Consider the following 14,636-nt stretch of genomic DNA (forward strand, 5'->3'; position numbering starts at 1 on the left):
AACTCGGGTCCTCCTGACTCTGGTTCAGTGTTCTATTCACTGAGCCATCAGGTTGCCTGGTACTGTTCATTATAGTCAAATAATAATAGAGAAACAATAGCCAGCGTTTACATAGCACTTTAAGGTTTTCAAAAAGCAGTAAATGGTATTTTTAAAAAAATGAAATTGAGGTTAAGTGACTTGCCCAGGGTCATACAGCTAGAAAGTGTTAAGTGTCTGAGGATGGACTAGAACTCTGAGCCTTGTGACTCCAGGTGGGTATTATTATTATTCCCATTTTACAGCTGAGGAAACTGAGGCAGAGGGCAAGTAGCATACTTAGGGCCATAGAGCTAGTAAGAGGCTGAGACTTGACTTGAACGCAGGACTTCCTGATTCTAGTTCCAAACCTCTATCCAGCATGGCAGCCAGCTGCCCCTAGCAGCACTTGGCACGTAGTGGGCACTTAATGTTTACTATTGTCTGTGAGCAGCAGCAAGGAGGTGGGGGCACCGGACTGGGGAGTGCACTGAGGGCAGTAGAGGAGAAGACAGGAAAGGGATTAGGATATGAAGCCAATGAGATGATTTCATATTGGCTCCTGTAGGTAAGAGGGAGGCAAGGGAGTAGGGGAGGCAGGGGAGCTGGGGGCACGGTTACTGTAGGAGGGTCACTGTGATGCTTAGTGGAGGATGGGCAGGAAGGGGAGATGAGGCAGGTAAGCTCACCAGTGGCTGCTGCAGGTGGGAGGGGGCAAGAGTCTGGACCAGGGGACGGGCAGGGATGAATTCAAAGGATGTTGCAAAGGTAAAACTGAGGGACTTGTTAATGGCTTGGCAATATGGGGGTGGGTGGTGAGAGAGGGGGAGCAGTCCAGGGGGACTCCCGGCTTGTGAGCCTCTAGGACGGAGAGGGTGGTGGGGCCCCTGCCAGGAAGGAGGGGGGGAGTTTAGGGGAAAGGTAATGAGCTCTGTTTCGCATATGTCAAGTTTAAGATGTCTACTGGACTTCCAGCTTGAGGTGTTGGATAGACAAGATTGGAAGTCCAGCACAGAGACTGGGGTAGGAAAAGTACATTAATTAACATAAAGATGTTAATTAGATCAATGGAAACTGTTGAAATCACCAACTAAAATGGAGAGAGAAGAAAAGAGGGCCCAGGACGGAACCCTGAGAGACACCTGTGGTTAAAAGGCTCCATCTGGATAAGGATCCAGCAAAGGAGAGAGTGGTCAGAGAGGAGGAGGAGAACCAAGAAAGAGTGTGTGAGTGTGAGTGTGTGAGTGTGTGTGAGTGTGTCTGTGTGTGACTGTGTGTGATGGTGTATATGTGAGTGTGTGTCTATGTGTGATTGTGTGTGTGTGTGTGTGAGGGTGTGTATGTGTTGTGTATGTGATTGTGTGTGTGCATGTGTGAGGGTGTGTGATTGTGTGAGTGTGTGTGTGTGTGATTGTGTGCATGTGTGAGGGTGTGATTGTATGTGTGTGATTGTATGTGTGATTGTGTGTGTGTGATTGTGTGTGCGTGCATGTGTGAGGGTGTGTGTGAGGGTGTGCATGTGAGGGTGTGTGATTGTATGTGAAGGTGTGCATGTGAGGGTGTGTGATTGTGTGTGAGGGTGTGCATGTGGGAGGGGTGTTGTGATGGTGTGTGAGTGTATGTGTGATTGTGTGTGAGGGTGTGCATGTGTAAGTGTGTGCATGTGTGTGTGAGGGTGTGTGTGATTGTGTGTGTGTGATGAAAATCTTAAAAAAACATCAAGGAAGGGAGAGTGATGAAGTGTCAAAGACTAAAAAGGAGATTAAGGAAAATGGGAGAAAAGGCCGTTGGATTTGGCAACTGCAAGATCCTTAGTAAATTTGGAGAGATCAGTGTTGGTGGGAAGCTGAGTTGTAGGGGCTTGGGAAGGAGAGGAGAGGAGAGACAGACTGTACATGATCTTTTTGAGGGGTTTAGTTGCAAAGGTCAGAAGAGACACGGAAGGAAAGGCCAAGGGAGGGTTTTTCAGGATGGAGGAGACATGGGAATGTTTGTAAGCTGTGAATGCACCATTGGAGGGGCCGACTCATCATGAGGCAGGAGTGAAGGAGAAGAAAGTGGCAGGAGGCCTCAGTGATAGGAGAGGAGAAGAGAGAAGAGGGAATTCACAGCGAATAGTCTCAATTGTTTTCTGTAAAATAGGAAACAAGGTTCTCTGGGAGAGGGGGAAAGGGGGATCCCGGGGAGTCTGGCTTGAAGAGGGATGAAAAGGTTGGGAAGCGCCATCGTGGAGAGCAGGAGAGTTAAAGAGGTAGAGTGGGGTTGCCTGGCAGCAGCGAGGGCCCAATCCAGGCTGTAAAGTAAATTCACTCAGCCAGAATGGCTGCAGGACTTTTTTTTACCTCATTCAGCAGCACATGTGTGGGAGCAAAGTGGGAAAGGTGAGAGGGCTCCAAGGCTGAGACTTAGCGGGGGGCAATCCATGAAATGATAAAGGGGCGAGGGAACTGAGGACGATGGGGCAGAGCTGAATTGACTCATCCATCCAAGAATCAAGAGTGTGTGTGGGGAGATGGCCTGGGACAGAATGGAGGAATCAAGAGACTGGAGGTCACGTTGTAGGTGAAGATCAGAGCTCTGTCAGGGGAGGCAGAGGGAGAGGTGAAAAGCCAACAGAATATGAGCAAGACAAGGAGCTTTTGGAATTCTTGAACATGGATGTAGAGTATTTGCTGGGGAGGGCAAGATCAAAGGTCATGACCTCCTTTGTGTTTTTAGCTCCCAGGATTCTGAGAGAGTGGCAGGAAATGATAGCATGGATTTCAAAGGAGGAGTGATTGAGCCAGGAAGCCAGGCTGGAAGTGGCAACGGGAAACGAGGGTCAGCTCTGGACCTGTCTTCCAGGGCCCTGCAGGTCGTTTCCCCACTAAGGACCACTGAGCCTTGCCATCCTCCCTGCAGTGGAGCCCCTCATATATAGTCTCCCCCAACCAGAACGTGCTCCTTAAAAGCAGGGACCATGAGCCTGTGATCTTAGCAGAGCACTCAGGGGAGTGGGAGCACTTAGCAAACGCTTCTCCATCTCTCCCATTTGCATCCACCACTCAGTGTGACCACAGGGTAGCACTGCCCCATATCCCTCATTAGACCGAGCTCTCTTTTGCCTCTCTTGGGCCACCAATGCCTGGCACACAGTAGATGCTTAACAAAGGCTTGATGGCTGATGGGCTCCTTCATGCCTCTGGGCACTAGATGCCCCATTCTGTTACATGTCATCCGAGGCAGCCCCGTGGCAGGGTGGGGAGACTGATGGACTTGGAACAAGGGAGACTTGACTCGTGTTGGCCATATGACCCTGGATCATTAACTCTCTCTCTGAGCCTTAGTCTCTCCATCTGTAAAATGAGCTAATAACCAGGATCAGCCTCACTCGGGTTGTAGCCAGCTCAAAGCACATCGCGTCTCCCCAAGGGCCCTGTCGTGGAACCCGAGAGGGGAAGAGACTCAGCAGCCAAGGAGTCCAGGCACACCTGGAAAAGAACTGCCTTCAAGGCTCGCCGACAGTAGGCGGCCATCAGCCTCTTTCCAGGAGGGGAAGCCACTTCCCGAGACCGTCCATTCCACTCTTTCCCCGCTGTAAGCCCCAGTCTGGCTCTTTGCTCCCTTCCTGGTTTCTGCCCTCAGGTTTCTGCCCCAGGCTCTTTCTCGTGAAGGGTCCCTGCAAAAATGGTTCTGGGCTCCCCCTAAGCCTTCTTTTCTCCAGGCTGAATCTTCCCACTTCCTTCAAGGGATTCTTTAGGGAAGGGACTTTCTTGAGTGCCCTCCCTTGGACCCCCATCTGTGTTACTGTAAGTGTCGGCCGTTACTATTTGGATTGAGATCAGTGGAGTGAATGTCGGAGGAGGTGGATCTCTGGGAATTTCGAAGCACCACGTGAAGGGAAGTTTGCTCATCTGTCAGCTGAGGGGGGTGGTCTCTGAGGTCTCTTCCGGGTTTAAATCTGTGATTTTACAATGTGAGGATGAGAGTCCAATCTAAACTTTGTATCTCCATAAATTCTGAGTCTGGCTAAAAGTTGGGGGGCAGGGTGGGCTTCCAGAACCAAGGAGCCATCCCCCAACTCCCAGGCCCCACTCGTCTGTAACCCACCATCCTCCTTCGCATTCCTCCCCACCAATTGCCTCATGGCTCAGTCCTACATCACCCTGGAGTCACACCGGGGGCTTTCACTCTCCTCCTTGGACACAGACACCCGCCTGCCCATCCCTGGAGGTCTTCTGCCTGTTTCTCCAACACTCTGGGCGATGTTCCTCTACTCAAACGTTTTTGATGGCTCCCTATGGCCTCCGGGACAAAACACAAAATCCTCTGCCTGGCATTTCAAGGCTCCCTGCTTCTTTGCCAATCTTATTTCCTGTTACACCCATTCTTGCATTCCATATGAGTCAACCTGGCCCGCCAGCTCTGCCTCCTACATGCCATCCCATCTCCTGCCTCCTTGCCTCTGCAGAGGCTGTCTCTCCCACCCCTGCCCCCGCATGTATCTGTCTATTTTTCTACATGTTTTAAACCTTCTCCCTCCCAGTGGAATGTAAGTTCCTGAAGGTAGGGCCTGTGTCCTATTTTTGTCCCGGTATCCAAGGAACCCAGTGTGCTTCTCAGCTAGAGCAGACACTTCACAGATGTTGGGAGAGAGCTGGCTCGGAGGGGATATCTGCTTGGGGCTTCAGGGTTGCCACATGCCCATCTCTTAGCTACGTCCACAGATCCCATCTCCGTTGCTCTCTTATTCCAGCATCGGCTCGCACCAACCACCCTGGGCCAGGCTTGGAGATGGCTCTTTATCTCTCAAGGCCATCCCACCTCCAGGGTTATGATGGAGAACCTCAGCTCAACAGCGACCCAATGCAAAGTCATCCCAGCTGCCTTCATCCATCATCCACTTCAGCATTATCTCAGAACCCTCCTCATTCCACCATTATTAGATTTCTTCTCACTCCCTCATTAAAGCAGGCCCCTTCACTCCATCCTTATTGCATTTCCTCTCATTCCACTGTTAAAATAGGTTCCCTCATTCTATTGTCATCACAAACCCCCTATACGCTATCATTATATATCACATCCTTTCTCGTTCCATCATTAAAGCAGGCTGCCTCACTCCAACATTATCACAAACCCCCTTACTATATCATTATCACATCCCTTCTCATCCCAACATTAAAGCAGGCTCCCTTACTCTAACATTATCACAAACCCCCTTACTACATCATTATCACATCCCTTCTCATTGCATCATTAAAGCAGGCTCCCTTACTGTAATATTATCACCCCCCCACTACATCATTATCACATCTACTCTCATTGCATCATCAAAGCAGGCTCCTTTATTGTAACATTATCACAAACCCCCTTATTACATCATTATCACATCCACTCTCATTGCATCATTAAAGCAGGCTCCCTTACTGTAACATCATCACAACCCCCCTACTACATCATTATCACATCCCTTCTCATCCCAACATTAAAGCAGGCTCCCTTACTATAATATTATCACAAACCCCCTTACTACATCATTATCACATCCCTTCTCATTGCATCATTAAAGCAGGCTCCCTTACTGTAATATTATCACCCCCCCACTACATCATTATCACATCTACTCTCATTGCATCATCAAAGCAGGCTCCTTTATTGTAACATTATCACAAACCCCCTTACTACATCATTATCACATCCACTCTCATTGCATCATTAAAGCAGGCTCCCTTACTGTAACATCATCACAACCCCCCTACTACATCATTATCACATCCCTTCTCATCCCAACATTAAAGCAGGCTCCCTTACTGTAATATTATCAACCCCCCCCCCCACTACATCATTATCACATCCCTTCTCATTGCATCATTAAAGCAGGTTCCCTCACTACATCATTTTTACATCTTTTCTCAGTTCCTCATTAAAGCAGATCTCCTTCACTCCTGAAGTATCACAAGCTCCTGTTACCTCATCATCACCATCTCTTCTCACTCCATCATTAAAAAGGTCCCCTCATTCCATCATTATCACAAGCTTCCTTTATTCAATTATTATGTCACATCCCATCTCATGTCATAATTAAAGAGGCCTCCCTCACTACGATATGATCACAGGCCCCTTTGGTGCATCATTATTACATTCTCTCTCATTCATTCTTCCCCTTTACTCCAACATTATCACAAACTCCTTTTATTCCTTCTCACTCCACTTTGAAAGAAGGTCTCTTCACTTCAACATCAACACAAACTATCACCCCATTATTATCACAGCTTGTCCAAGGCAGCCAATTAAAAATGACCACTCGGCCCTCTTTAGTCCCACACTGACCACACTGATCCCCTTCTCATTTTCAAATCCCCCTCATTCCATCATTAAAATGGGTTCTTTTATGCTAACATTGCTGACCCACTTCCTCCACTCCAACTTTATCAACGGCCCCCCCTTAATTCCAATATTATTACAGTTTTCGATGGAGAGGTAGCAAGTCATAGTGGGCAGGAAGTGATTTGGCCCTAGGACGAATTGGGTTCACATTCTGTCCAAGACATTTACTAGCTGTGTGATCCCAGCGAGGCTGCTCGAGCCTCAGTTTCTTCATCTAAAAAATGAGGATATTGGACTGCATATGGCCCCTGAGATCCCTTCCAGCTCTAAGCCCACACCATGATTTGCATTCAGCTTTCATCCATGAATGTTTGCAATTTCTCTCTCCCATTATCACATCACATCCTCCATCTCTTTGCTCCATGGGTACAAGTCTTCCTTATTACAATCTTTACGATTGTAGACTTCCTTCCTCTAAGAGGATCACAAACAACTTCCTCCACTTCATGACCATCACAGATCCACCTCATTCTATCACTGTCACTCAGGTTCCCACACCCCTATGTTCCTCCACTTCATTATTGTCACAGATCCTCCTCATTCCATCATACTCAGATTTCTATACCCCAATATTATCAGGGGGATCCTAATTCTCTCTTGGCCTTCCCTACCACATAATAACAGGTTCCTCTCATTATCCACCTTTAAAGCCCCCCATGAATAGATCCCGTTATATCTTTATTTGCATCTATTCCCTTTTTGATCCTTCATTCCCACACATCACACCTACATGGTCATACCCTTTCCCTTCTGTTCCTCTTCACTTCCTCTATTATCTCATTCCTTCTTCCAAGAGGATCACAACCAACTTCCTCCACTTCATTATCATCACAGATCCCCCTCATTCCATCCCTCCTTACCCCAATATTATAACCAAAAGTTCCTCTCCCCTGGCAGCTCCTCTCACTACCTTGTCTCAACCCGTTCTCTCCTCTCTCCATAATCTCCAAGCACCTCTCACTCTTATACCAAGTGATTTCACCCTCACTCCAACATTAACCGACATGGTCTCGTCTTTGAATCAAATAACCCTGAGGATCCCAAAGCCAAGATTCCCAGATTCTTTATTCCATTGTCATCCCTGAGACGTCCTCCTGTGTTATGGATACTCTATCCCTCTAACAGAGTCTCAGGTCTCTTTGTCCATCATTATCATTCTGTCCCTTCCTCCTCTACCATTAAAAGGCCATGCTGTTATTATCACGGGTCCCACCTACCCCACTTTATCATTATCAGGGATTCTTGTATCTTCCAACATTCTCAGTGGGACATTAGAACCTCGGGCTCCTCTGTCACTCCAGGATCAAAACTTCTCTGAAGCAGATGATCTCCACGACGGCGCTGGCTCTAAATTGGGGATTTCCTGGCCCTTCGCTTAGTACTCTCACCCTCTCCCTCCTATTGCTCAATCACTATCACTAGTTTATTCAACACAAGCACAAGCTCCTTTCTTGCCAACATCACCACAGTCCTGTTCACTCATATATAATTCAGACTTGCTCAGTCCGTCATTATCCCATGTCCAAGCTTCCATAGGCCTTCTCCTTCGATAGTAAATCAGTCCTTTTCCGCTATCTTGCTTCAGCATTAAAACAGGTCCTTTCACAAAATTCTCATAAGCCTTGATTTTCACCCGCACAATTGTCATGGGTCCCCCTTGACCCCAGAAGTCTCACGCCCTCCTATTGTTATCACATTCCCCCTCCCCCTGACTCATCACTACCATGATCCTTCTGACTCCATTGCTGAGGTCTCTTCCCCCAGCCTATCATGTGTCCTCCTATGCACCTCACCATCATGTCCCCAATCATTCAAGCATTCTCTAAGGCCTTCCACACTTTAACAATGAATTAAGCCCCTCAAATAATAATTAAAACAGGTCCCCAAATCCATAAGAAACAGGTACTCTAGATCTAGCATTAAAACAGATCCCCTAAAACCAAAATTGAAACAAGTCCCCCAAACCCATAATTAAAACAGATCCCCTTGCTCCTTCCTTATCCATCTACCTCCTCATCCACTGCTGCCACAAACTCTTTCCCTCCAGGTTCCCTCATCCCGTCACTATTGTATCCCTCCCGGATTCAGTCTGGAAAGAGCCCTGCCCCCATGCAATATTAGCCCATTGCCCTATTCCTCATCACCCTCCCGCCACATTCCCATTATTAAAGAACACTTATCATCAACATGATCAGGTCCACTCTCCCTTGATCATTAAAACAGTCCCTCCCACTCCCATACTAACAAACCCTCTTCATTCTGAGGCTATCAAGACCCTCTCCATTTCAACATGACTCCAGGACTGACCCAGATGATTGTGGTGGTTCCTTTAATGTCCTCATCACCCCTGAATTGCCACAGTGCCCTCCCTGCAACTCGAACCATTCATGATCACTTCCATATTGTCCAGACCCAGCCCTTCCCCCCAACTTCCACCCACGTGGTCAAATCCCTACAATTCATCATTTCAGCAGCCCCTGCCGTCCTTCCCCCTCACAGGCCCTTCTTTATCCCTGCTCCTCCATCACTCATTGGAACCCTCTCTTTCTTGCATCACTATCACTTTCTGCAGAGTCCAGGATCTGGAAGGACCTTGATGGTCACATGGTTCGACTTAAGTCTTGGCCGGAATCCCTCTCTAGGATATCCGTGAAAAGTCTTGGCTTGAATACTTTTAGGGAGGGGGAACTCATCCCCTCTGGAAGCACTCAATCTCACTTTGGGGCGGTTTTAACCATTGGGAAGTTCTGCTCAGTATCAAATTGGCCGTTTTGTAATCCCCACCCATTGCTCGGACATCTGCCTGCCAGGGCCAATCAGAGCAGGTACTTGGGGACAACTCTGGTGGCTTCCCTCAGATTCAATGTCCCTTTAAATGACTGTCATGGGATACGTACTCGGGGCTCTTCGCGGTCCTGCTGGACTACCTCATTCTGGGGCAATGATGGCCTAGGGTTAAGGGTCAGATGAAAGTTGGGGGGATCGCTCTCGTAGCCCCTCCTGAACTGTGGTGCCCAGGGCTGAGCTCAAGACTTCAGACGAGACTGGACCAAAGTAGAAGGCAGAGGGACCATGTCCAAAAGTGGGATGCATTCTTGGATGCTGTGGCTCTGTTAACTGAGCCTAAGGGTCTTGCTGGTTTCAATTCTATCTACCTACCTATCTATCTGTCTGTCTGTCTGTTTATCTATCTACCTATCAATCTATCTATCTCTATCGATTGGTCTGTCTATCCATCCATGTATCTATCTATCTATCAGTCTATCTCTCTATCGATCAGTCCATCTATCTATCTATCTATCAGTCTATTTGTCTATCTATTGGTCTATCTATTTCTATCTATCGGTCTATCTCTCTATCGATCAGTCCATCTATCTATCTATCTATCAATTGATCAGTCTATCTATCTATCTATCTATCTACCTATCAGTCTATTGGTCTATCTATCTCTATCAGTCTATCTATCTCTCTATCGATCAGTCTATCTATCTATCAATTGATCAGTTTGTCTGTCTATCTATCTATCTATTAGTCTATTGGTCTATTTATCTCTATTGATTGGTCTATCTATATTGATCCGTCCACCCATCTATCCATCTATCTATCCATCCATCTATCTATCTATCTATCTATCAATTTGTCTATCAGTCTATCTATCTATCGATTGGTCCATCCATCCATCCATCCATCTATCTATCTATCTATCAATTGATTAGTCTATCTGTCTATCTGTTTGTCTGTCTCTCTATCTACAGACATACATAGACACCTATATTATATATCTCACACCACTGACTCACATCAAGCTTGCACACTGTTATAGCTCCAAACATTTTTCAGTCAAGCCAACTTCTGACTTATTATACTTGTGAGATCCTCACCCTTCTCGAGCTCTCTGGCAGTAGCTTCTGGCCCTGGCTGTCTCTCTCTTCTCTTGGAAGCTCATTTTTTCTCTGGGTTTTTAGGATCTGCCCTACGTGTCTGACCATTCCTTCTTGGCTGGATCTTCACTGAGGTCACAACATCATGTGACCTGTGAGTATTATCTTATCTCTGGGCCCTCCTCTCCGCTTCCTCCAAAGTATCTTGGAAATGGCAACGGCTTTCGTGAATTAAGCCGTCATCCCTCTGCCACTTCCCCAGTCCTAGCCTCCCTTCCCCATCTCTCGCCTCTCCAGCGCCCACTGGACCTCTCAGACTCGATGATCCAACATTGGGACTTATTGAAATTGATCTTTTCTCCCCAAACCAAACTTCCCAATCACCACCCCCAGGGCCGGCACATAACAGGCATGTAATAGATGCTCACTACTGGGTGCGCGAGCCTTTTGTGGGCACTGAGACATTCAGTGGCACAGAGGGCCCCAGGAGGGGCCTCCTTCCAAAGCAACGTGGAACTGGTCTGGGGTCCAGTCATTCAGTTTTAAACTGATGCAGCCGGACTATGTCCAGGATGGTGTGAAAGGCTGGTCAGATGCTTTGCTAACATCTGGGTAAGCGAGGCCCCCGGGCTACCTGTCTAGCAATCCCCTCCAAAAAGGGAATGGTCTGGCCTGAGCCGCCGAGGTTCCCTTCCCGCTCCTGGGTGCAGTGAGATTGCAGACCACGGCCCCGTGACAACATTTGTGGGTGAGACGGTCCTGAGGACCCTCCTTCAGCTCTGGGGTTCTGAGGGGCTCTTCAGAATGGCCCCTCCTCAGGCCCCCACGTAACAGACCCTGCTCACTCTCAGGTCCCTCTCCCACGTTGCCTCACTCTGAACCCCGACAGGACTGAAGGTCCCCTCGATCCTCGCTTTCCTCCTCCCTCATTCACACCCCATCAGAGAACTCCCACCTTCGCACCTTCTCCTCCCTATCTGTTATTAAACAGCCTTGCTCACATAACTGTGCCTCTTGCTTGACTACCACCGTGCTCACAGGCTGCCCCCCTCCCTCTGGCCATCACCATGAGCTCCCCCCCCCCCCCACAGCATCCCGATCACAGGCGCCTCCCTTCCCCCACGGCTCTGGCTCCCTGCGTCCTTACTCCGGGTCCCCGTTATTCCGCCTCGATCCGCCCCGTGCTGGTCCCTGGCCCGGCGATCCCCAGCCACCGGGCCAAGGGTGAGGTCACACTCACCTTTGGCTGCGGCCTTTTCCTCCAGGGTGAAGACCATCTGAGTGAAGGCGTCGCTCAGTTGGGCTCTCTCGGCATAATCTGGGGGTGGGGGAGGGGAGTGTGGCAAGGGGACGGGGCTGGACCACAGGCTCTGGACCGTGGGTGGTGTTCTAATGGGCCCTCACCCCCGAGGAGGGGGCTCTCGGCTGCCCAGAGACCTCACCCCTGAGGAGGGGGCTCTCAACTGCCCGGGGCCCTCACCCCCGAGGAGGGGGCTCTCAGCTGCTCGGGGCTGTGGCTGCTTTGGGGGTCCAGAGAGGGGTCAGAAAGACCCAGTGTGGGGCCCCTTGGGGGGTCTGTTCCTGCTGACCAGGGGCAGGGCCCAATATAGGGGTTTTCTCAAGGTTGGCCCAGGTATCTTTCTGGTCCCTAACGAGGGGAGGGGGGAGCTGCGTGTGGGGTCCGAGGGTCTCACTGGGAGCGCGGCTTCTGCTCACTCCTGTCTCGGCCCCCGGGTACTGGGCCAGCCGGCCTCTGGGGTCCCTGCCAGCTCTAAGCCCACGAGGGTCTGGCTGCGATGGGGTCGGAGGGGGGCCGCTCCTGCCTCCGCCTCCGAACCCGTCCCACTGACTCCGGGCAGCCCTCGGGGCTCCACCCCGGAGGCGGTGGGGCGGGCGTCCCAGGGGCGAGCGCTTTGGGACCCTCCTCACTTATCTGGGCGTGGGTCAGGCCCTTGAAGGCTTCCAGCAGCCGGATCTCACAGTGGGAGCCCCGGTGCTCCGGCAGGCCTGTGAAGAGCTGGCAGAGACGCTGCCGGTCAGACTTGGAGGTGAAACAGAGGAGGCAGCCCCAGGACACCGGGAGGCTCATCACCACCAGCCTGAGGGCCAGCTCCACGGCCAGGGGGGCCATTGCAGGGACACAGCCGGGGCCTGGGCGGGCGGCGTGAGAAGACCGCCTTTGTGAGGTCATCGGGAAAGTGGGGGAGGGGACGCAGCCCCAGGTCTCCCTCGCTGGGGATCTCAGGGTTTGTCCCCCTGCCACTCAAGGACCCCTGCTCAGCCCCGCCCCGTTCCCAAGGACGAGCTGTCCTTCAGCTCAGACACCTCGCAGGGACTCAGGTGTCCTAGTCATCCTCCAGCAGGTTCCCGGGTGGAGGCTGGACTTGAAGGTTAGGGCTGGAGGATGGGGTCATCGGTCAGGCCAAGGTCAGAGGGTCATGGCTACAGAGGATCCTGGCTCTTGTCAGTTGATGGGCCGGCCTCCTGGCTCCCAAGAACCTCACCTGTGACCCTGGACGTCTTCACAGGTTAAAGGGTCTCAGGGACCGAGAGGACAGCGGGGGCAGAGAGACACAGAGACAAGGAGACACACCCACAGACACGGACCTGGACACAGACACCTCCAGCTCCACACTTCACCTCCTCACCTCACACCTTGCACACACCACCTACTCTTCCTCCATTCTCACACAACTCCAACTCCACACCCCACCCTGGCTGGGACCTGAACACTCAGCCTCACCTTACACCTCCACACACTTCCTCCAAACATCACACACTCACAGCACACACACTCAGCACACCACTTAACACCTCACACAACTCCACACTCCCACACCTTGCACTCCACCCTCAGGACACACACACCCTTGCCTCACACCTCAGACACCTCACTCACACCACACCTCCTCCACACTCATTCACACTGCCACACGATTCACGACACTATTCATCTCACAGACAACACACACTTCGCTCCACACACTCATTACACTCATGCCCACACATTCACCTCATTTCACTCACAACACACTCACCCCACCTCCACACCTCTCCACATTCATCATCTTTTGCTCACAGTCCCTCTCACACCTCACACTCCACGACATCACACACATCCACACACTCTCCACACTCCTCCACCTCACAGACATCTGCACCTCCACACTCCCCACTCACACATCTCCAGACCATACATACCACTCACACCTCCACTTCCACTCCACCGGCGGACCCACAGAGACACAGAGACGGACCTACAGTGCCACTGGAAGACACGGAGAGGGACAGAGAGGGACCCAGAGACACCGAGTGCCCACGGCAGGCCCTGCAGCCCCCGCCCAGCCCCCCACCCCGCCAGGCCCGCCCCCTCCCTCCGGACCCTTCCCAACCCCTTCCCCTCCTTCGGTGCGGGGCACAGCCCGGGGAAAGCTAGTGAGCCGTACAGTTATCTCCACAGGTGTCCTTCTCAACTGTACAACCTACTACCTCAGCCCGGGCAGCGCGCGAGGCGGACAGGGCCGGGCCGGGCGGGGGCTGGACCAGGCTGGCGGGGGGGCCCGGCGGCCGTGCCAATCCCGACACAGACCCACAGACTCGAGCTTGTGTGTGGCCGGCGCCCCGCAAGGTCGGATCTACGGGTGGGTGCCAGGCTGCAGAATGGGCCCCCCCAGGAGCCGGGTGCCTGGGCCACAACCCCTGCCCCCTCAGGGACCCAGGCGTCCTGATTCCCCAGCCCCTGCCCCTCTGGGGCCCGGGCGTCCTGCCCCCCCTGCCCCCCTCAGGTGTCCTGATGCTCCAGCCCTTGCCCCATTTGGGGAACGTGGGAGGGGGCTTTTACCCCTCTCCGAGCTGCAAGGGATGAGGAGTCCTGCCCGGGGTCTTCTCTCTGGGAGCAGGGTGGGGAGGCCTTACCTGGCAGGGCCTCTGGCCGGCCGGCCAACATCGCCATCTCTTCAGCATCCTGGGAACCCTGGCTGCCAGCCTGGAGCGGAGAAGAGGTGGGCAGTGAAGGCCGACCCCGCCGGCACCCTCTCTGGGTCTCCGATTTGGGGCCGCTGCCCGTCTGTCCGCCCACGCGGCCGTCCCTTCCTGGCCCCTTTCCCTCCCAAGCCCGCCTGGTCTCCTCCCTCCTCCCTGGCTCCCTCCCAGTCCGGCTCTGGTCTCAGTTTGTGGAGCTGGTTCCTCCCCAGTTTCTACCTCTCTTTGTCCATTTCTCATTGACCTCCCTGGGCTTGGCCTGGGGGTCCCTGCTTGGGCTTGGCCTGGGGGGTCCTGTCTGGGCTTGGCCTGGGGATTTCCTCCCTGGGCTTGGCCCGGGGGTCCCTGCCTGGGCTTGGCCTGGGGGTCCTGCCTGGCTTGGCCTGGGGG

At 51.8% G+C, this 14,636-nt stretch overlaps 1 protein-coding gene across 1 annotated transcript in view; it reads right to left on the reverse strand.

Moving 5' to 3' along the window:
• Positions 1-12,880, reverse strand: part of SPACA6 (sperm acrosome associated 6) — a 34,734-nt gene extending 21,854 nt beyond the window's left edge. Inside the window, exons 1-2 of the mRNA XM_031963286.1 lie at positions 12,195-12,880; positions 11,506-11,583 (exon numbers count right to left, since the gene is read on the reverse strand). Coding sequence (XP_031819146.1) covers positions 11,506-11,583; positions 12,195-12,456 — 340 coding nt within the window. The 5' untranslated portion in view covers positions 12,457-12,880. The remainder of the gene's footprint in view (positions 1-11,505; positions 11,584-12,194) is intronic.
• Positions 12,881-14,636: the final 1,756 nt, after the last annotated feature.

The sequence above is a fragment of the Sarcophilus harrisii genome, chromosome 3 (assembly GCF_902635505.1).
Source record: "Sarcophilus harrisii chromosome 3, mSarHar1.11, whole genome shotgun sequence".
Taxonomy (NCBI): domain Eukaryota; kingdom Metazoa; phylum Chordata; class Mammalia; order Dasyuromorphia; family Dasyuridae; genus Sarcophilus; species Sarcophilus harrisii.